The sequence below is a fragment of the Chlorocebus sabaeus genome, chromosome X (assembly GCF_047675955.1).
Source record: "Chlorocebus sabaeus isolate Y175 chromosome X, mChlSab1.0.hap1, whole genome shotgun sequence".
Classification (NCBI taxonomy): Eukaryota; Metazoa; Chordata; class Mammalia; order Primates; family Cercopithecidae; genus Chlorocebus; species Chlorocebus sabaeus.
Window position 1 is genome coordinate 120,455,535 of NC_132933.1, and position 23,938 is coordinate 120,479,472.

At 32.3% G+C, this 23,938-nt stretch overlaps 1 protein-coding gene across 2 annotated transcripts in view; it reads left to right on the forward strand.

The window, feature by feature from the left end:
- The window catches only part of DMD (dystrophin), a 2,258,239-nt gene that overhangs the window by 995,609 nt on the left and 1,238,692 nt on the right, over positions 1–23,938 (forward strand). For both annotated transcript variants that reach the window (XM_037986581.2, XM_073013821.1), the window contains exons 38-41: positions 13,030–13,152; positions 15,471–15,608; positions 18,283–18,435; positions 19,281–19,463. In XM_037986581.2, the coding sequence (XP_037842509.2) occupies positions 13,030–13,152; positions 15,471–15,608; positions 18,283–18,435; positions 19,281–19,463 (597 nt within the window). The remainder of the gene's footprint in view (positions 1–13,029; positions 13,153–15,470; positions 15,609–18,282; positions 18,436–19,280; positions 19,464–23,938) is intronic.

Sequence of the window (23,938 nt, forward strand, 5' to 3'; positions counted from 1 at the left end):
TAAGCAACCAGTAATAGCATAGTTTCACAATTGCTACACTTTCTAAAGCATTACAGTGTATCATCATGTTATATAATAGTACATATTTAAAGCAGTTTTCAAAATAAATGGAATATGATATGATAAATTCTAAGTAGTTTATGTGCATGAGACACAGTTACCCTTCAAAATTCGCCTTCCCAAACTAAAAAGTTGTTAGTTTACCTTAATTCATTGCAAATTATTTTTAATAGTTAACTACTTAGTTCTCTTGCACTCTCTCTCTCTCCATACATAGAGACCTTATATAGTTGACTTTTAAAAGGCTATATTCTCTGCATATGGAGATAGACAGCATGAGAGAACTAAGTAGTTAACTGTCACAAATATATATATTTGAGTCAGTCATTATCACTTGCAAAAAAATGTGACAGGCTCTTAAAATTTATCAGAGTATAGTTTTGAAAGAATTTACTGTTACTTACAAAGACAATTGTTTTTTATTTCTGAAGATATCAGTGGCTTATGTAGTAACTAAATGATCAATTGAGCTTCATTTCAATCATTAAAAAATGATACTACTTCATTACTAAGATGTAGACACATACATGCACATTTTAATAAATCACTAAGCTATAGAATATTTAAGAGAAAACAAGGTATTATCTTTGGATAAATTGTGTTACAAGATTATGATTCACAGATATTAAAAAATGGGTAGCATTTGCTCTCCACCACAGACGTGACAGACCCAGTCAATACAAGTTTGTGACCAAGACAAGTTTGTGAGTTTTCATTTCACATTCTGCATGAATTTGTAAGTATACTTCTGGAAATCATGCATAAAGTGAGCCACTCGATATACTTATTTCATTTTCCCTACTAGCGCAAGGCATAAGAAATTTCAAATGAATATCCATTATTATTATTATTATTATTTATTTTATTTTTTTTTTTTTGAGGTGGAGACTCTCTCTGTTGCCCAGGCTGGAGTGTAGTGGCATAACCTCAGCTCACTGCAACCTCCGCCTTCTGGGATCAAATGATTCTCCTGCCTCAGCCTCCCAAGTAGCTGGGATTACAGGCAGGCGCCACGACACCTGGGTAATTTTTGTAGTTTTAGTAGAGACGGGGTTTCACCATGTTGGCCAGGCTGGTCTCAAACTCCTGAGCTCAAGTGATCCATCCGCCTCAGCCTCCCAAAGTGCTGGGATTGCAAGCATGAACCACTGTGCCCGGCCCAATATTTTCAATTATGTATTAATAATTAACAAAGTAATCACATGTGTACTTTTTGAAGTATTCTTTTTTGTCTAAATTAAAGGCAACTGAGTGTAATATTGACCCCATTTTAGGGTTCTGAAGAGATAATTATGCTCTATTATCATGATGAAATGAAAAACACAGGAATAAAGCATATCTGACACTTTGCTTAAATATTCATTGCATCAGCTAATGGAATTGAGCTTCCATTGTGCTAGAGATTGTGGTGAGAAGATACAAGGGTGTAAAGATCCTTGCTTAAGAAATATATGTTTACAAACAGAAATGAATACTTAGTATAATCATAAAATATCTTTAACACTAATTCATCTTCATGAGGATGTTCAAATAATGGTGAGATAATCTCAGCAGAGAGAACAATAGATTTAGAAGGTAATCTCAGCAGAGAAAACAATGGATATAGAAGATTGCATTTTAGGCCTAACTTTTTCAGTAGTAGCCAGAACATGTGATTTCTCTGCATATCCATTTCATTGTTTGTAAGATGAGGAAGTTAAAATAGATTAACAATTTTTAAAAGAAAAACTATCCTGCCCAAAATATTATTAGTTAAAATAAAATATTATTAATTTAAATAATATTTAATATTAAAATAATATTTAAAATAAAATTAATAAATTGGAAAATAATAGTTACTAGATGGGGGGGAATATCTGCCATTTTCTCTTTCTCCTTCCTATGACTGAATTCAGGAAGTGTAAGTTATACTCATAGAACATGGTTTTAAATTTCTAGATTAGATTAGTTCATAAATCCCTGCTTGTTCTAAAATTTGACTATTCAGTAATCTTTTGTTGATAAGACATTTAAAACATTTAATGTCTTGTGTGTATTTGCTTTTAGAATAGGGAAGTGCTGGAAGTGCTGGAAGTTTTAGGGGGTAGCCTTTGATCTCAAAATCAAGCTTCTTTATAGTAGGGGTTATACAGATAATATTAAGTTAGAATATGACCTTTTTTTTTTTTTTTTTTTGAGACGGAGTCTCACTCTGTCGCCCAGGCTGGAATGCAGTGGCGTGATCTCAGCTCACTGCAAGCTCCGCCTCCCAGGTTCACGCCATTCTCCTGCCTCAGCCTCCCGAGTAGCTGAGACTACAGGCGCCCGCCTCCTCGCCTGGCTAGTTTTTTGTATTTTTAGTAGAGACGGGGTTTCACCGTGTTAGCCAGGATGGTCTCGATCTCTTGACCTCGTGTTCCGCCTGTCTCGGCCTCCCAAAGTGCTGGGATTACAGGCTTGAGCCACCGCGCTCGGCCAGAATGTGACTTTTTTATGGTTGAGTCTATGTCTGAGTTTCATGGAAGAGTAACCTGGAAGAAAAAACTATGGCGATAAAAATTATAATAAAGTAGACTGGGATTGAACATGAGTAGATCATAGACTCATTGTAATGACTAATTTCAGTATAACCTTTAGAACGTAACTATAAAGGGCCCTTGAATAGAGAAATAACTTACCCTGAAAATTCACTGACATTAGATTTACCATTTGGTGAAGAATACAAAGTGGGATACTCCCATGTCTCCTGCAAGGGAGGAGTTCATGACAAGGAATTCCAAAGCCCAGAAAGCAATGAGTAAAGGGATCCTCAGTTCAGATTGGCTGAGGACTTGACTGTCCAAGTGCAACTCTCTGTAATGTTAATTTTGGCCCTCAATGAGGAGCAGTATGGTACCAGCAAAAAATACTTAACTTGAAGCCACAAGACCTGCTTTGAGTACTCGCTGAGCACATTACTACTTGGTGATTTTGAATATGCCCCTTTACCTCTCAGAGCCTCATTTCTAGCTACAAAATTAGGGAGATGATGCCTGTTTTATTTTAATCTAAAGATTATAATGAGGATCAAATGATGTAATATATGTAAAAACATATATTTAAAATCTATTAATCAGTGTATAGGTATTAAATGGTTAAAAATAACTAATATCAATAGTTATTTCCATCATTATGTATATTAGACTTGAATGGCCAAATTTGGAGGGTTGAGACAAAAACTGATGGAAAAAAATGAAAGAACAGCTGATTTTCTATGGTCTCTGCTGTAATTGACTGGAGTCAGAAAATCGTGTCTTTGCTATTTTCATGGCAAGGACCAGCCTTAAAGATAATCAGGTGGATGAATTTAAGACGTACTAGGGAGTTCTGTTTGTCCCAAATACGTCCCTTAAAATACATAAAGATGCTGCCTATTCCCATTTTATCGAGGTTACCTAAGAGTATCTGATGACTTTGAAAAAAGCGTATTTTTTCCTCATCTATGTGAAATCAATGTGAGGAAATGGCAGTTTTATTGGGGAGGATCAGAATTATAATAGTGAATCAGAGATAATGTTACAACCCTGAGTAAAATTGATAAAATCAATGAGGAGAGACTCCTTGTCTCAACTGTCTCTGTTTTAGGGCATCTGAGCACAGTGGCATGGCTGAGGGCAAGGGAATACCATCAGGAAAATAAGGTGATAGGAGACAGAAGTATAGGAAGGGGCATGGGAAGACAAAAATAAACTGATTAGTTTTTCATATTGATTATGACAGTTGTACCCCTCTCCATCCCTCTAGAATTCAAGTTGGAGAAAGGGAGTCAGCAATTTGGGAGTGAGGCTAGTTGAGCTATATCTAAAAGCACTAATGAGAGAAGACTTGAGAAAAGGGATTAATCAGAATGAATTCTCACTAACCATATATTATTTTCTGATAACAGTGTTTACTAGTGTAGGGGATCTATTGCTAGGTAAGATACAATGGATTCAAGGAGCTTACTGTTTAATGGTAGAGCAAGATGTGTTCATGGATACTAGATTGAGAGTGAGTGCCTGGTAAGTGAATTTAGCAGCCACTCCAGCAACACAGAGGAGGTAACAATTCAGCATAAACCTATGAGACCCAAGAAGATGATGAACTCAAAAGTGACTCAGAATTTAACTCTGAGTAGGAAAGCCTGCATATAAATTCCAATAATAGGCCTGGTGCGGTGGCTCACGCTTGTAATCCCAACACTTTGGGAGGCCGAGGCAGGCAGATCACCTGAAGTCAGGAGTTCAGGACCAAAGTGGCCAACATGGCAAAACCCCCTCTCTACTAAAAATGCAAAAATAGCCGGGCGTGGTGGTGGGTGCCTTGTAATCCCTGCTACTCGGGAGGCTGAGGACGGAAATTGCTTGAACCCAGGAGACGGAGGTTGCAATGAGCCGAGATCACGACGCTGCACCCCAGCTTGGCTGACAGAGTGAGATTCCATCTCAAAAATAAAAAAAATAAATAAATTTCAGTAATAAAATATGCATCAAGTTATATTTTTATTGTTGTAATACTTAGCTGCAGAATAATTTTGACTAAACAAACTTTAGGTATGTCCTATTAATAAAGGCAATTATTTTACTTGTTATAAAATATTATGTAATTTATACATAAAATTTGCTTAGATTGTATTTTTCTAGAGATTTAGATATACTTCACTGTTCTAAGGAGCTGAAATGTTAAATTATTTATTCTGAAATTGATACTAACCAGAAAAAAGTGAACTTATTTTCTCTCTGACTTTGATCCTTTACTAAGACTTATTTGGTATAGGATATATGTAGCATATGTTCTATATGTAGCATATGTAGCATAATTTCCATATGGGCCTTGAAAACCACTATTCATGTAGCAGTTTCTATATATATGTATTGCAATTGTAATATGAAATTTGGACAATTGGGCATCAAATAAATAATCATTGTTTAATTGCTGTAATAATTATAAATTATCAAGTTTTGTTTTTTACTTCCAATCGGTGTCAGAAGATATAAAAGTAATCATTCTTTGGATGAGAGAGTTTCATGAGTTTATAGGAGGCTATGAGAGAGTCAGTGACTTTCCCATGTAATGTAGAATATATCAAGAAAAAGAAACACATGATTGGGCCTAATCTGTCTTAAAATATGGTTCTATATGTGGAAAATAGTTAAACAGTAATTTAATTATTTTGGCTCTCCTAAACTTCAGTGGGAAATAAATGATGCATTTTATAAATGTGATCTAGAAGGTCAAATGAAGATTTATTGGATTGAAAAATTTTAACTAAAGCTTAATTTTCTGTAGTCAGATTTGTCCATCCAAATATATTGATATTTCACAATCTCTTATAACTTAACACCTTCTATGATGGAAAATAATATTGTTTGTTAATTGGCACAGTATTCTTGCTATAGTCTTTTACTTTTTAAATTTTTGTAGGTTGGCACAGTATTCTTGTTATATATATTCTTTTAATTTAATTTTTTAAATTTTTGTAGGTACATTGTAGGTATATAAATATTCATTTTAGTACAATTTTCTATAAAAAATAGATGAAAACTGAGGTGAAGACTTGTAAATATTGCATAATTTGTAGAGTATTAAATATGTAATATTTACAGCTAATATCTTCAGGTAATAGTAACAGATCACTGTTTCAAACTATATAATATCTGCAAATTTTATTTTACTGCCATGAATAAGAAAAATATGAACCTAACAACATAATTTTTATGCTAGCCTATTTTTCCACATGTGTAATTGGTTACCGTATAACAAGGTTAATTCCATTGAAACTTTGCTAATAAATCCCTTTGGTAATCATGTAAAATATTTTTAAAGTAGATGTGTAATTGAGTTTGGTGAGCAGTGTCATTTGATAAAATTATCTGGGTCTTGTTAGCATAACATTTGAAATAATTAAAGCTATTTGGTGAATTTTGATTGTTCTCCTTTGATAAAGGAAAATTAATCCCCTGATCAATGTCAGTAGATGAAAAGCAATTCTGCTTTGTACCAGAGACTTTCAGATATTTATAGCAGGTTATGAGAGAGTCAATGAGTTGCCCAAGTTCTCACAGTTAGACAGTCTGATTAGAAAATATTAGATCTCAGTCCATTGCTTTGTCCACTTCAGTATGCTGACTCAGCATAGTTTACTGCCTCTATATCATCAAATATTATTTGTTGGTCTACTATGCGTTAGTGTGAACATACCCAGTTTCATTGCAAATACAGTGATTTTGTTACACTTTTTGTATTAAAAATGAGAACAACAAAAGTTGGCAGGGAGGAAGAAATGGAAGAAGGAAGGGGGAATGGAAGAAATAGGAAAACAACTTAAGTAAAGCAAAAGAAAGTTTAAAATACAAAATTGCTTAAAGTGTTATGTTTTTGCTTTATATTTATCTCCCCTATATATTTTAGAGTTAAATGTTTTCCCCTTTTAATTCATTTCCTACTCCAAAAACTCATGTAATTGTGAAATAGATAACTATTCTAAGTTAAACTTTATAAAAGGTAGACAGTAGGCAGTAGGTACTTGACCCATGAATATATTTTGCATCCAATTTTAAAATGTGCAAGCATGAAATTAACCTCATCAATACAAAATCAGTTGAAATCTACTGGGCAATATCCTCTAATTAGCCTCACAAATTAGTTACATTTTCACATTTTTATCACCAAAGCGTTAAAGGTAAACCAGTACTTTACCTATTCTCAAAAGAATGCAATCAATGAAATGTCACTATTTGGAGACAATTTATTTAAACATAATATTTCTTACATTTTCTTGTAGTCTGCTCTAATAACTTTAAAATAATAGAATAAATAAGTTTATAAACCATATTTTAAATAATCTTTCTTCTAGCATAGATGTATCTTTCCAATACTTTTATATATTTTTGTAAGTTCTTTTCCTCTGCAGATAGAATGATGTGAAATAACTCTTCATATCATATCAGTAGTCTGTCTTTTCTGTACTATAGGGTGTTGCTTGTCCTTGAAATTTTTCATGTTGGTTTCCATGAATTCTTCTTATTTTTCTATATCAATATTGTAATGATAAATAAATTTTCAAAGCTACAGAATGGAAAAAGGAGACTGATGGATTTGAAGCAATTTTAAACCAATCTGTAGCACTTGGATTATTTATTTTCAATTTAGGTTTTAGTGTGATTTGAATATAGTGGTAACTTATCATGATTATTAAGATTCCATAGTCCAGATTAACAAATGTTTACTTGCTGTCTGTGTAAACACAGTCATTATTATGCTAGTGTATCTATGCATGCCAAAGTAATATTTAACCAAGGAAAGCTTCCATTTTAAAACTAATAAAGTGTATCTGAGTAATTTTGAATGCTTTCAATTTACAGTGAATCAGTTTGTAATTGATCTTGCTTTTCTTCAGTCTGTTATTCTTTGTTAACTTGTTATAAAAGTCAGCTTTAATGCCAAAACTTCAACAGAGCCTTAAATTTCATTAATCCTTAAGTAATCCAACAAAGCACAATTAATAGTTGTTAAGCAATTTGAAACATTAAAAAATCAAGGAAAACAAAGTGTTGTCTTTCTCAGTTTCTCTGTCTCTTCTTTATGTGTCCATTTACCCATTTATTATACTTCCCTGTGTTCTAATTTATATGTATTTTGTATGACTGCACAGTCATGCTAAAGCTCTTAAAAGGTAAGTAAAAAATCAAAGTGTCCAGAACCTATGCTTGGTATATATTTTCTCATACAATATTATAACTTTTGTTTGATCATTTTCTATATAACCAAAACCTATTTTGTGTGCACTGTCTAACATTGTGTGATTTAATTGTGATTCTAGTTCTTTTGTGGTCATCTATTTCCTTTAAAGTCAATAGAAGTAACTTACCCAGTAACTAAGATGATTTATCAGCCATTGCTTTCAACTGTTTTAGACAATTTATCATAATTCTGAATTGAAAATCAGGCATGATATACTTTGCATTTTAAAATTTGGTGAGTCAAGAATGAGCTGTTAAATTATAAATGCTCTCTTACTGTATGTTTCCGTTATAAAGTTGCGTAAGAATTCCAAGTTACAAAGACAGTGAAGACCAAGGAATGACATGTAAAATTTTAATTGGGTGGGAAAGTGTTTCCTATTTTAGAATGGGCATAACCTAATGCTGAACTAGTGAACTCTTAAGAAAAACAATGAATTATTTTTCAACGCTTTGTGTCCAAAGACTATTAATCATATGGCTGTCAAATGGCTGGTGCTATCCTGCCAATAACATAGCTAAAATAATAATTGGTTTGATAAACTTATTTTGGTTATAAAATTGGTCACTGGTTAATTAAATATAGGTAGTTCTAAAACTACTGATTGATATAATAAGCACCTTTTTCTGTATAAAATAAAAGGCTGTGTTTTCACTGGAAAATAGAGTAGTATAAGACATATTGCCAACTTTAAGGATGGAAAATTTATTTAGAGAGACAAAGCATATATCTTTGAAAGCCAAATAATATTATATTCATGTCTGTAAGAAAGTAGTGCAACACAAACTAAGATACACATAAATGAGAATAGAAACTCCTGAAATAACAGGTTAATCCCACTCCCATAATTTTTCCTATACCCCGAGGACTGCCTGAAAATTTCACTCAGAAAACATAATGCAAGATAATAAGACTGATACTGTAAGAATAATCCACATTCACCACAAGTTATAAACAAAACATCACTATTTTATTCATAGTAATTATGAGCTATTAGTTCTTTTCAATGTTATAATAGTTAATAAAGCTGTAGACTGCCCAATAAGGTGGTCACAAACCACATGTGGCCACTGAATTTTAGAAATTTGGCTACTCCAAGTTAAGATGTATAAATAAGTGTAAAATATGTGTGGGTTTTGAAGACAATATAAAGTGTGAAATATTTATATTCTTATATTGATTATGAGTTTATATGATAATTTGGACAGCTCAGTGAAATAAAATTAAAATTAATTTTATCCCTTTTTTATTTTTTACTATGGCAACTAGAATATTTAAAATTACATGTATGTGGCTTGTATTATATTTCTGTTGACCTGCACTACTATAAAAGTTCTACTTGAATTTAGAGACAAGAACTTACTGTAAGGTTATAAAATTTTAAGAAAGTATCTGTGTGAAAAGGATTTTGTTCCTAAAATGTGACTGAATGCATCATTATCTAGTCTCTGCTTACAAACATTTAGCATTACTTTAAAATCAGTGTGTTTTTAAAAAATTGCAATCCTAATCAGATGTTCTTATATAAGCCTAAAATTTAGGCTCCAAATAATTTTTGCCCACTGATTATAGTTAATCACTTTGAAACCACACAAAATAAAACTACTCAAATTCTTAATCTTCATAATTTTTTTAACAAAATGCACGGTAGTCTTTTATTGGAAAATCTAGATCCTACACATTGAACTAAAGAAGTCTAAGTTTCCATTATCTTGCCCGAATAATTTTTTTTTTAAATTTATTTATTATTATTAAACTTCAAGTTGTAGGGTACATGTGCACAACGTGCAGGTTTGCTACATATGTATACTTGTGCCATGTTGGTGTGCTGCACCCATCAACTCGTCATTTACATCAGGTATAACTCCCAATGCAATTTTTTGGTAGTCTCTCCCAAAGCTCTTTTTACATCTTTCCCCTTTTTTATGTTTACCTGGTGGTATCATGTTCCTTAATATTTGGGCAGCAGTTAACATACATACTCATATGATGCTAACCAGTCAGGTCTTTTGAAATTTCTACATGGAAATTGTGTTATTTAAAATTCCATGTCACTAAAAAAGCTCCTTGAAATGTCTATTTTGGCTCTCAATTATTAGTCTTTTGTTCACTTATTTTTTCAGGAAACATTTACTTGTGAATATTTACTATGTACCAGGAATGGCTCTAGGTTGAACATGAGAAACGCAACTCCATAGGATGTCTAGGCAACACACCCCACTCACTGTACCTGTTGTATGCCTTTTCTGTCTCCAAATAATTCCTGATTAAAAAAAAAAAAAAAACTGCACACTGTAAACTAAATGCAAGGCCATGATACCACTTTCTATATCGCTGCAGATAAATTAATTAGTAGTTTTGTTCTTCAGAATTATGTAACTCCACCAAACTGGAATCTAAAATCCTCCATATTCACCATTACAATGTTATGATTTCGTCAAATCCCTTGGTAAAATAAAGACTCATTATATCAATAAGCATTTATTTTATCCTTTAAAACTATAGATTTCAAGGGAGTAAGGGTTTGAACTGAGCCAATGGATGATTAGGATTTTGAGAGGAAACAAATAAGACCCAAGATTTATAGAGCATGTATTTATATTGGATGAATGCATAGAATTTTGAGAGAAAATAATAGTCAACATTTATTAAGTTTTTATTACATACCAGACACCATTCTAACATATTTGATCTTAGTAACAGCCCTATGAGGTGGATATTCGTCTTATCTCCATGTTATAAAGAAACTGAGGTTCAATGAGGATAAATAACTTGTCTAAATTCCCTCAGCTAGCAAATAGTAGAGCTCAGATTCAATCCATGCATTCTCATACAGAAGTTTATGTTCTTCACCAGAAGATGAAAAGTATTCTAAGGGCATTGAAGGAGGCATAACAGAAGGTCACCAAATGACCCGCAAAAAAAGGTCTATATTAGGAACACTTAAATAAGGCTGGAAAGTCTTTGGGGCAAGATTAGGGGAAGCCTTGACTGCTGTGCTGGAGTTTGGACTTTATTTATACTCAGTAGATGCAGAAGGTTCTTCAGCAAATAAATAGCATAATGAAAGAAAGGTTTTTGAAACATAGTAAGCTGATCATTGGGCACAGGCTGTAACTGGTTTGACTGAAAGGAGATTTTACATCTGTTCAAAGCTTACTGCTTTAGTTTTGTGTGAGGACCAGGAACAACGATGGAGCCTCTGGGAATACAAAGCAAGTGGATCATAGCAAGTCAATTGACTCTTGATATTTGTTAGACATTAGAGTGAGATATTAAAAAATAACATGACTTATGTTTTACATCTGAATGACTGAGAGAAATGGTCTTCTATTAACAGAACTAGGGAATTTAGTATTGTAAGTAATTTGGGGAAAAGATAATGAACTCCATACTACAAATGTCAAACTTCAAGTGAAAATTCAGCTGGCTATTGGAGAGTCTAGATGGGAATTCAAAAGTGAGATAACAGCTTAGGGTGAAGATTTGGAACATATAAAATATTGTTAAATTCATAGAAAATTGTATCTTAAATTCATAGAAGTTAAATTCATGGAGAGAGAAGCTAGAGAAGAAGCAGTGGAATAAAACAGGTAAATCTGAATGCAAATAGACCTATGTTCTTCTGACATCCAAGTACACAATAGACGTTATTTTAAGCATGATTTATCATTATATATTCACAAAATCACATAGAACAGTTGATTTCATTAAATATTAGCAAATGTGAACAACCATTTAATAACAAAATATTACCAAATTGATAATTATTCAGTTATAATCCTAAAGGATGTAAATCTTTTTACTTTTATCATGTAAACAATGTATGATTTTAAAGTACAATAATTGCTAATAATACAGAAATTGAAACTTTAAGCATGTTTATAGCACTACCAATCTATACTGGTTCAAATAACTCATATTTCAAATGGCAAATGATCATTAGGTTTTAAAAACTGTTACCATAATAGGTCACTTAAAATTATAAATCATTTCATGGGTGTGTAGAAGTACCTAGAAGATATGTGGTTATGCATGATGCATATGAGAATCATGTCATCATGAATAGCATTTGATTATTCACTTCTTCAGTAGTGACAGATTATTACCTTTAGATATTTAATTTTTTCTTTTACTCTTATCCGTATTGTTCACAAGAAATTGCCATCTAATAAAAATTCAACCTCTGCCTGGGAATGTGACTGGGGAAGGGTAGGTGGGGACCAAACTTGGTGAATGTAATCGTCCTGGCATAAGACACAGGGGTCATTACTGAATTGGTTTTACAAAAGTAAAAAGTTTTAGCTCTGAAAGCAAATCAGAACTCTGTATGTCAACTGTGAGTTTTCAAAAGCTATCACATATAAAATATTTTCTAGTGTTTTAATGGAAAGAAATACAGCATAAAGGTTGAGAGAGCATCAATGTATTTTATTAACAGAATTTAATAACTAAATCTTGCCCACTTTTTTGAATATATATTTGATGTTCCATGTCTTTTCACTTATCACTCCTTTTCAAGGGTTTTGTTTAGAAAGTCAAAGGATTCTAAAGTTTTTTGAGATCATGGTCATTATCAATTCAAAAGTAAAGAAACTTTGATGTTTCCAAGGTTGAAAAGTATAGATTCTTTATGTAAAATATATTAGGTTCATTTGTTTGAATTTATTTGCATCACCGACAAAACTGTTCCTAAGGCAAGTTAATGGCATTGTTTGTCTTAGAAGAGCATGCTTGTCAATTGTGCTGTGCTAAAAATGTCATTTAAAACATCTGAGCAGATTGCCTTGTAGTTTTTCTAGGGATTAAGATGACAGTTCTTCATTTCTATCTGAGGTTACTGTTATTTGATGAATGAGGCAATTTCTGATGAGGCATATTTAACCAAATGTATTTATATCATAATATTTAAAATAAGATCAAATTTGACTTTAGAATATTAAGAATTAGCCCATTCAAATGTATCTGTAAATTGACTGTTGTCGATATCACCAAATGATGAATTGTACTATCTTGCATGTATGTTCAGCTCTGGTGATGTTAAATGTTTCCCCTTATTTGCATCCTCAGGTACTTTTCCAGTTGTATTTCAAAACCCTTCATAAAACATAATATGGAAACATAATGCATGTGATTAGTTTAGCAACAGGAGGTTGAATAAATGTATTTTGGTTTATGTTTCTAATAAAAAGTAATTTTGATTTAAATTAGCACTATCTTTTTTTTTAGGCCTCCATTCCTTTGAAGGAATTGGAGCAGTTTAACTCAGATATACAAAAATTGCTTGAACCACTGGAGGCTGAAATTCAGCAGGGGGTGAATCTGAAAGAGGAAGACTTCAATAAAGATATGGTAAATTGGTTGTGATAAAAGTGTGAATGAACTAGGAGTGGAAATAAATATTTGGAAAGAAATTATATAACCCAAGTCTCCAACTGAATTTTCAGAAAACATCTTACACATTTTATGATTCTAATGATTTTATAAATGCAGAGTATTCTTGTTGACCTTTTATTACGAATGCTGAGTTACTATGGTATGGTAATATAGGAGCACTTACGGTTTCTAATAAATAGCTCAGCAATTTTCTTTTGACCTGTCCTACTTTTGAACTTATCAAGGGCAAAATGTAATTGTAAAACAGGAGTCAAATCATAAAATAAACTAAACATTTAATAAAATACTCAACTATCATAGATGACTGACACTTTGTATCAGCAATGTTTTTGGTAGTATAACATTTTTTTCAATGAAGAGGGAATAATGCATAGTATGAACATTATTTATTACAATTTCACACAAAGTTGTTTTACCAAATAGTTGATTAGTTAGTATATGTCTAAAATTTGTATAAATTTATGCTGCTTATTTCATGGGAGTAAAGAAATATGATCATGTGGGCTATTCCCAGCCTCAGAATATTCTCCTTCAATCCCAACTAATTTCAAAATACCTACTATAATTCTCTCTGGCTTGAATATTTTTATATCACATCCTTATTAACTGACTTTTGTTTCTCTCTTCATCCTCCTTTTCACAGTTTTTCCCCTCTTCCACTGCCATCACCTCTGTGGCATTCTTAACCTTTACATTTATCAGTGCTAGAGCCTTCTCAGACAGTGCTTGAAAGTGACATCAGAAGGCAATATATAAATTTTAGGTAATAAGTATGAAGCAATAGGAGAACTATTTCCACCAATCTTAGTTCCCACTTCCTGGAGCTGCCTCAGTCAGTACTCCCTATGTATGGGGTTTGGTGACCTTGCCAACTTAGCTTGTGGAAAGAAAGAAGAGGCTTTCCAAGTTTCTGAGTTACAGCAATCTCTACTTCAGGTCAAAGAAGAAACCAGAGGGCACCAAGATGAAAAAAAGTACTGCTTACCTCTTGGGCTGACCACCAACTGCCCTAGAGCCCTCAGCTGGTATAGGGAAAGAAGTGAAGTGGGTTTTTAAATTTTTTTGTTTTTGTTTTTGTCCTCAGTCTTAGAAAATGCTACAGACTTTTACAGTACATTTTAAAATAAGTGAAGTCTTTCACAGACTTTAAGTATATAATGTGCCTATATGATGATAAATATATAATGTGTCTATATTATGCTGTACATTTCTTTAGATTATTGACCAGTCTCTGACAAAAATAATCCCATTTCCCCATACAAAATGAATAAGTCCTCAGTTGTGTGTTGAAGTTTGTGCATTATAGATTTAAATATATAATATGTAATTCCTTTAATTGTAATACACACACACAAATACGTATGAGTTTTGAAATTTATTTTTTGTTTTCCTTATGTCATCAGTGTACCTTGAGTACCATTACATGGTGAGACAACTTGATATAAAGTTTTCACATTTTGAGTTGAAAGACAGAAAACTAAAGGTGAAAAATCACATGGCCATATATGTGACTGTATTAGACCAGCATTTATTCAAAACATTTTGTTTCGAAGTAAAGAAAATTAAGATATTGTTCTTGCAGTCTAAAGGAACAAAATACCCATTGAAAATGTTTAAAGCCATTTTCCAATCCGTATTTTAATGTTATTTGATCATATTTATTTAAAATTAACATGCATATATGAGATATTTTAGTAATTATTTTATGGTAATTTAACACATCATTTTTATTAATATCTTGATATTTCTCCTATTGGGCATGTAGGTTTCAGAAATGAAGCAGCAATTATTAGATAGGAATTAGTGTACATTTAAAACAAAATAGTTTCATGTAGTTGTGTGTTAATATTTTCAGATCTGTTATCTCAGTCACAAATACACATCTGTATTCTTTTATGGATCAGTTAACATTATAAAAACATTAGCTCATTTCTCTAATTTTTTAATTTCTAGAACTACACTAAAAAAGCCAAAAGAATATTTTCACAGTAATTCATGACTTGTCTGACATGATGAAGTACCACACTCCCCCATCTTTCTACAGGTGCCCCTAAAAATGTGTTCTTTACAACTAGATGGGAGGAAACTAATTTTAAAACCTAAAGTACAAAATGTAAAAGAAAGGCTATGAGCACAGTATCTTATAACATTCCATGAAAGTTTTAAATTGGATTTTTTTGTGTGTGTTTAAATAACATGTCTTATTATCTCTGTTAACAATGTACAGCTTTTTAAAAACCAAAATGAAGACTGTACTTGTTGTTTTTAATCAGAATGAAGACAATGAGGGTACTGTAAAAGAATTGTTGCAAAGAGGAGACAACTTACAACAAAGAATCACAGATGAGAGAAAGCGAGAGGAAATAAAGATAAAACAGCAGCTGTTACAGACAAAACATAATGCTCTCAAGGTATTAGAGCTAAAATTATAATATACCTTGCCTGTGATTTTTTTTAATATATAGGGTAAAATATATTGTGCATTAATAAAATCTGCTTAAGACTCTTAGTCATCAGAAATTCACTTTTTCTGCTCAACGTGTGTGCTTTATTTAACATTTTTGAGTGGTGTTTGATTTTGAAAGATGTGTTGCTTAAAAATTATGACTTTTTAAAGACAGATTTTTCTAAGTAGTACTCGAAAGATGGAATTGCATTCATAGTACTTACACATTTAATCTTCTATTATGCTTTATTTTTATCAGTTACTTTATATTAAAAAAAAAACCTGCCTAACTGCCAGAATAACCAATCTACATGTATCCATTATTCCTACTTTCTTTACTTAATTGATTTTATTTGCATTAGGTCCAATTTTTTGGTAACCTGATACTTGTTTAATAAGTCCTGGATTCTTTTCATTTATTTATTTTTAAAACTTTCTTATGCCGTTAAGAAAGTCACTCTTTGCAACTCACTATCTACAAAAGTCGAATTTCATTTATATAGGAATCCTCAAAAATAATCTTACTGCCTTTGAATAAGAACGGCTACTTTCATATTAAGCAGTGTAGTATATGACTTCAAGTTCCCACGTGACTCATCTGGATTGTGCAGGAAGAGCAGGATAAACTTAATTTTTCTATAACAATATCTAGGAAGTTCTAGAGAGTAGACAAGTAGAAAGTTTTGTGAAAGAACCTTTTTTTTTTTTGTATATGCTTTGCAATAATCACTATTTGCATGCATGGCTGATTTTCTAATACTGTTCATTGCTGAGCTTTTCATTGTAAATCACTCTTTGGAGCTATGTAGTTATGAAGGTGGGTCCACCTAGTAGGTAGATGGAGTCTGCTTTCTACATGCAAATAAGAGAATAAAACCTTTCCCCCTATAGTCAACCAAATAAACACTGCTGAGAATGTAATTACACAATATTGTGCCTGCAAGGAATCCACAAGGAAAATCTAATTGGCCAGCAGGTGTTCTGAAGGTAACTGCTGATAAATATAGTAAACAGAAAAGGCCTCTTCCTCAAGGGAGTGCAAAAGCACACCGTAATGTGTCTAGAAAATCAGAACGCTATGTAACTCACACCCTTCCAACTGTGAGCAAGCTTTCAGAAGTATCTACACTGGTAGTACGATGGCATGTGTCCTACTGAATAGCAGTGTTTAATGGTTATCTGGCATTCCTCTAAAGAAATCTACATAACGTCTCTAAATATTTTACATATTATGCATCACTTTGTGCCTAGGAAATGCAAGATGTTTCAGATTTATGACCACCAAGCCCTTTCTCTTGGCAAAGATGTGAGTTATGTCACAAATAAGGCATGGCTCAACTCTAATTCACGTGGCTGTATCTTGTTACCTTTGAAAAAAGCAGCATTCGATCTGACTCCTCAGAAGGTTTGAAAATTCAACATAAAATGAAAAGTACAGCAAGTTTTAAATCCCCAATTTTAAACAAACTTGATAATGAAATATAGGTCATTCTTGCAAATATAGGCTATAAGTGATTAATCAAAGTCATCAACCCTACTTGCCAAACCAGTCTATACCAACATATTCAATAACTTTTTAAACCTGTCAAATGGTTCGAATTCTGGTCCTTACGAAATATTTTAGAGAAGGTCAACACTTTCCAACGCAATGAAATTTTTAGAAGTTTTCTGATATTTATGTTTTTTAGCTTGAATTAAACCTGTGAATAAAACCCTAATTGCTAATTTCTGTAGAAATGAAAGCTGCATGCAGAGCTTATGTTCCCATGAATTATAAAATGGCATTTGACTAATTCTATTAATCACAGAAGATATTGTGTGTGCTCGCAAAGAGCATGATGACTGATTTCCCCCCATTGTAGATTTATTAAATTAGTCTTATCACATGGATTTGAAAGCATGCACTTGCTGTTTTCTTTTTTCAAACAGTTAATTGTTTTGCATTTAGAGCATGATTTGGTACAGTAAGATAAATTTGGCTATGCAAGCCTTGGAAGGAGAAGCATTTGTCTAGCATAATTTTTTGTTAGTTATGTTCACAAATATATGAACAATGGTGACACTTCTACACATACAGCTTGGAACAGTTTATAAGAGAGCTAAAATGGCTTTATATTTCTAATAATCAAATATTAATGGCCTATGAAATTCTTATGTAGGCACTTCTACAAACATGAATATATGTTGGTTGAGTACATAAAGTTCTGTTGATGAGTCCCAAGGCTAAAGATATACATTTTAGAATTTTACCTATTTTAAGTCAAATACAAACTCACTAGGTTTGTGAGTTTGTATCTAGTTAAGTCAATTGTATTCGTATGTTACACTCTTTCATATAAACTACACAACAATTAGCTCATTAAGAGTCAATTAAATGTGACAAGATTTTTAAGCAAGTTTGAACGTGGTAAGAGAATATACTTTAAGTGTGTTATTCAGGTTTCTTAGCTTCTTATACATGGGCCCTGCCTCATGAATACACAATTTAATTAAGTCTTTGTATATTTTGCATATAAATATGAAGTTAACCTAAGTTGTACAAAAAGATGACGGACACAAATTATTTTGATAAATAACTGCAGCCAGAAGTGCACTATACATATATATTGATATTTTAATAATGTCTGCACCATGAACAGGATTTGAGGTCTCAAAGAAGAAAAAAGGCTCTAGAAATTTCTCATCAGTGGTATCAGTACAAGAGGCAGGCTGATGATCTCCTGAAATGCTTGGATGACATTGAAAAAAAATTAGCCAGCCTACCTGAACCCAGAGATGAAAGGAAAATAAAGGTAATGTTGTTTTAGAATGTCAATACCAGATTTTATTATACAGTTTAACCTGTGAAGATCGTATTTAAAATGTTGATGTTCTTGTTTCTATTAATGGTCTCTTTGATTTGATGCATTTCTTTGTATTCTGTGTTGTTTTCAGTAAATGTATTAAGTGTTATTCAGTTGACATAATGTTGAATGAATAAAATGTTTTACTTTCAGACTATGTAAAATGATTTAAGAAATGTGATGTGTTTTCTGGTAAAATTGTAATTGACTTTGTGTATCTTTGTTCCAGATGAACTAATGACTTATCGGTATATGGACGACTTCTTACTCATGTTAGCACATTCATTTCATCAGAGCATCTTCTCACATCAGTGTTAAATCTCTATAGATTTATTTGCTTATTGTCTAAATATGTTTTTTCTGTTATTTTACACTTTTTATTTTGCTTCGTTCTTTGTTGAGTTCCTCAAACCTTTAAAAAGGAAATAAATGACTTATTCACTTACCCTCTAAATTATATTCTATATGGATGGTCCCTAATAAATAATGAGTTATCACTCCAAATTGATTCAAATCCCAAGACACCAGAGGAATTTAGAAGAAAGAAAATGTTAGACCAATTTAAATATTTACTTAATTAGAATGTCTAAAACCAAGCATTCAAAGGATAACAGAAATAATATTTGGATTATTGAACGAGGATGACAGTCATGCCTTTCATATTTGTAAATTTCAAAGGATGACAATAAAGGGACAACAGCCTTTAAAATTTCTGAGAGAAGTATTTGCTGCTTGCAAGTCGGTTGATATGGTTAGCTAATTGCCCTGGGCCCTGTATTGGTTTTGCTCAATAGGAAATTGATCGGGAATTGCAGAAGAAGAAAGAGGAGCTGAATGCAGTGCGTAGGCAAGCTGAGGGCTTGTCTGAGGATGGGGCCGCAATGGCAGTGGAGCCAACTCAGATCCAGCTCAGCAAGCGCTGGCGGGAAATTGAGAGCAAATTTGCTCAGTTTCGAAGACTCAACTTTGCACAAATTGTGAGTTGTTACTGGCAAACCTACGTATGTGTTTGCAACTACTACTCTATTAACAGAGGCCTACTAATAAAAAAGAGACAAAAAATCTGGGTGCAATTTTAAACTTCTAGTGTACATTCTGAAAGTGAGTAGTTTCCCTCACTTTGGGCTTCTGTAACACTAGTGCTTAATTTTACAGATTAAAGACACAAGAAGTTAACAGATAATAGGAAAAACCCCTTATCAAAAATGAAAATACATCTTAATTTTTTTTGCTACATCATTTTTCATAACATTGACAATGTTAATTTGTCAATTTATCATACATTCACTTTACTTCAGTGTCTAATCCAAAAAAATATGTATTGCTTTCCTGAGATCATCCCATGCTGATTTTACTTTCTTAATGTATACATGATAAATAATAAATATTTTGTGGTACTCCTTATGTCAACCTGCATAAGCCATTATCTCATTGACTTGAAGAATAATAATTTGGTCCTCACACCTGGTTTGACTACTTAATGGGCTACAGTGCTCATAAAAGAACTGGATGCCTAGTAAGATGGTTGGTAATTGATTGCAGATTGAACAATATCAGATAATGTTATTACTGAAATGTTCCCAGCCAAAACAAAAAGGAGTGACTGCTCTTCTCTTCTTTCAGACAACTGAATGGAATGTGTATGGTTCTCTCTTTAAAAAGGCAATTCAGAATTGTTAGCTTGGTCTCAGTTCTTTATTTGTAATAGGCTATAAACCATAGAGGTTTTCTGACAGGTATATTTTTGTTCCTATTATTAACTCTTGTAAGATGAAGAGGAATGATTGTCATCTGTAATTATACAAGAAAGTACTACTCCTCACAAAACCAGGAAGTCAAAGTCTGGAAACTAAGGCTTTATAGTTAAGTTAGGTGGAATTATATGAATCAAACAGATACTCAACCATTTTGCCCTATATAAATAACAACTGCATAGAGTTCAGCCCATGTATGAGACTTCTTGGGAACTTCTGTGATACTGTCAGTTCCATTTAATTTGGTGTGTATTTTTAAAATGTCAAAGGCAATTACCATAACTTTATTTTATAAACATATAAGGGAAGTATGTTGCATATTATCGTGACTTCTTTTTATACTTCAAGAAAATTCATAAATACACTGTTTTCTGTTAAATCTAATACCCTAAAGTTGAATATCAGGTGAATATTCTGAGCAATTGGAAGAATACAAGGAATATTGAAACTGTATTGCATGTGAAGTCTAATTCCACGTGGCTGAATGTTTCAGCCTATTATCCTTCATATTAGATGTTATGAACGTAATGTATCATACATAACCTTGTACTAATCAGCAAGCTTGTGTCTGTAGATGCAGTATGAAGCGAAAGATTGAGGCAATCAAAAAGAAAATTCTAGTAAAATAGTTTCACCTCAATTTAATAGATCATTCAAGAGGAAGTCTTTGCTTTGGATTATCTGACTACTAACTCAATTCTCCATTCCAGTTTTCCCCATGTCTTGACACACCCAATATGCAGGTTTAAAATTCGTTGCAAACTAATCAAGTTGCCAATGCTTTATAGCTAAATAGGCACAAGATCAAAAATCTCCCTAAACCGCTTACTTCAAATGCCATTATGTCCCTATTCATAGTAGACTCTCAACAAATATTTGTACAACGTAATAATGATTGGTGAAATAAAGGAAGCATATGTGAACCAGTATATATTTTTAAAAAATTATAGTAAAATTATAGGATGTATTTTCCTCATAAACGATTTCTTCTTAAATTTTATACATTAAAGATACAAAATTCAGAATGTGAAGGGGGCTATTTTTGTGTTAATTCTTAGTTATCCATGATAATAAAGTGATCACAATATGTATGAAGAATAATCAATTTAATATCACAGTTATATTTGGCATTGGATTTTAATTAGAACTGAAGGATAATTGATAGATGACAAATAGGTATATAGGTTGGTAGGTAGATAGACAGGTGGATGTAGAAATATTCAAGATGTATCTTTGTACTTTACCAATTGTCAATGCATTTTGAAACTAATTTCACTGTGGCCACTGATTAGAGTTATCTCTCTCAATTCTTATGCACTAGAGTCATTTGTGGTAGTCACAGTAAGCAGATTAATGAAAAGTAGTATTTGATATAAACTTACAATGGCTCTGATGCAACATATGCCATAGCTTCAGAATTTCTTACTTCCCCCTGTATTCTCCTTCCCTAATTGTTTGATTTTTATTTTTCCTGAGTGTCCCTTTCTGTTTTCTTTTCTAGATATAAACTCTAGGCTTAAAGTTAATCTTTCATGTCTTTACAGCAACAATTTGAAATAGTAACCGGTACTCCTAAAGTGCTTAGTATGTGAGAGCTGAGTGAGTTTAAAATTAAAAATTAATTTTCCTTATTTCACAGATACTCAGAGAACTGCTAAACACTGTAAAATTAAGGCATTTAGGAGACTCTGTCCATGTCAGAGCTCTATATGGTAGTAATAAAGCTCAGAAAAGGACTGAGACTTTGAGGGAACAATCATGAGGAGGCACCCAGCCACACAGGAATGCAGACCAAAGCATAGTAGAGGGTATCTGCAAATTATGGTCCTCAGGGCAAACCTGAAGATAATAAAGAAGAGGCAGGAGACTGGGAGGAAGCAGGTAAAAATTTTTACCAGATATTCACAATGAGAAAACTTCTGCCTTAGTTAGTAATTCCAAACATTTCTAAAGTATTTCCTGTTGGTTTAGAAACTAGGTACCTCAGTTAAGACCAAACACAGAGTGTAAACTGAGGAAAAGAGATATTCCTATATGATGTATTATCACAGCAGTATGGTCTAGTAAAATTAATTCTTGGATAAACAGTCTTGAATATGAATCCCAGTGACTTTGAGTGCTGTATGATCATGGATAAATCATTTTGAGTCTCATTTACTTCATCTGTACAATGGAGATAAGGATGTTTGTGAGGATTAAATAAGGTAGTATTTGTCCAAACACCTGCTGCGTTGTGTAGGTTCAATGCATCAGTTTTCTTCTTCTCCTTTCTGTATATACATTAACATTGGAAAATAGACATAATCTTTGATTTTTTAAATATTTTCATAAGTCATTAAGAGAATTAAGTATGTGCTGTTTAACATATTAGCAACAGATATTTTGCTCAGTGAAAATTTCAAATTTGATTCCATAATATATAAGCAGATACTTTTCTCTAGATTCACAGAATAAACACAGGAAATATCACACAAATCTGATGACTGCCAAGAAAGGGCATGATTTTCCATAAACTGCCCCACTGACCTCTATCTGGATTCTTCTACCTAAAGGCACTAGAAACTCCACAGTAGACAATTGTTTCTACTTTTTTATGCTTCATTGTAGCATTTGGAAAATAACCTCAGAGAGCCCAGGCATTTGCAACCACAAAATTGTATAATGAAGATACTACTACAACCCCCAAGGCTCATGTGAAACTCCTAAGCAAGATAAGCTTACAAACTAAAATTATTATTATGGAAAAAAATTATAAGCAATGTTATCAGATGCCAAACATTAAAAGGAGAATGTATACCTGAAGAAAATAGAGATAAGAGGATAATCACCAAAGGATATTCAGTAATATTTAATGTTCAAAAATAAAAATTAAATGGATTTTTTTCCAATAAGAATAGGCCATTATATAAAGTGAAGAGGAACATTTGAAAAAGTCTAGAAATGAAAATATAATTAATTGCTCAAACATCTGCATGAAAGAAGTTTCAAGTTGAAAAAATGAGGATTATGGGGAAGAGACAATATTTCATATTAATGATATTTAATAAAATGGAATAGATGTAAACTTAAATGAATCCTCAAATTCAATAAAGGTCAACCAATGTGGAAAAAATAAAAACAAGTCTACCAACTAGCTCTGAATGAAACTCAGAGGATCAATAACTAAAAAGGTATCATAAAAGTTACTAAAGACAAAAGAACATTTACAGGATGACAATATTCACTGCAGACTTCTCATCACCAATAAACATTAGAAGATAGTGGAATATTATCTTCAAAATGCTAGGCACATTTTCAAATACCAGGGGAAATATGATTCAAGAATTAAGGCAAAATATTTCCAGACATACAACTAGTTTCACCTAAACAAAAACTAAGAATGTCTTACCTATAGATTTTTGCTAAAATAATTCCTAAACAATATACTTGTGTAAAATAAAGTGAAACTAGAAGGAGACAGCTATGTAAAGCTGTGTAAAATTGTTTTCTCTATGTAAATAAGAACATTTATAAAAAAAGCTTATAATCCTAAAATTTGGTCAACGCCACCAAGGAAAACACAGAATACTAGGAGAATGCAGTATTTAACTGATCCTATGTAAAGAGAGATAAAACAAAAGACTTATTACATATCCTATGTATTACATATCCTATGTATTATATATCCTATGTATTATATATCCTTAATACATATGCTA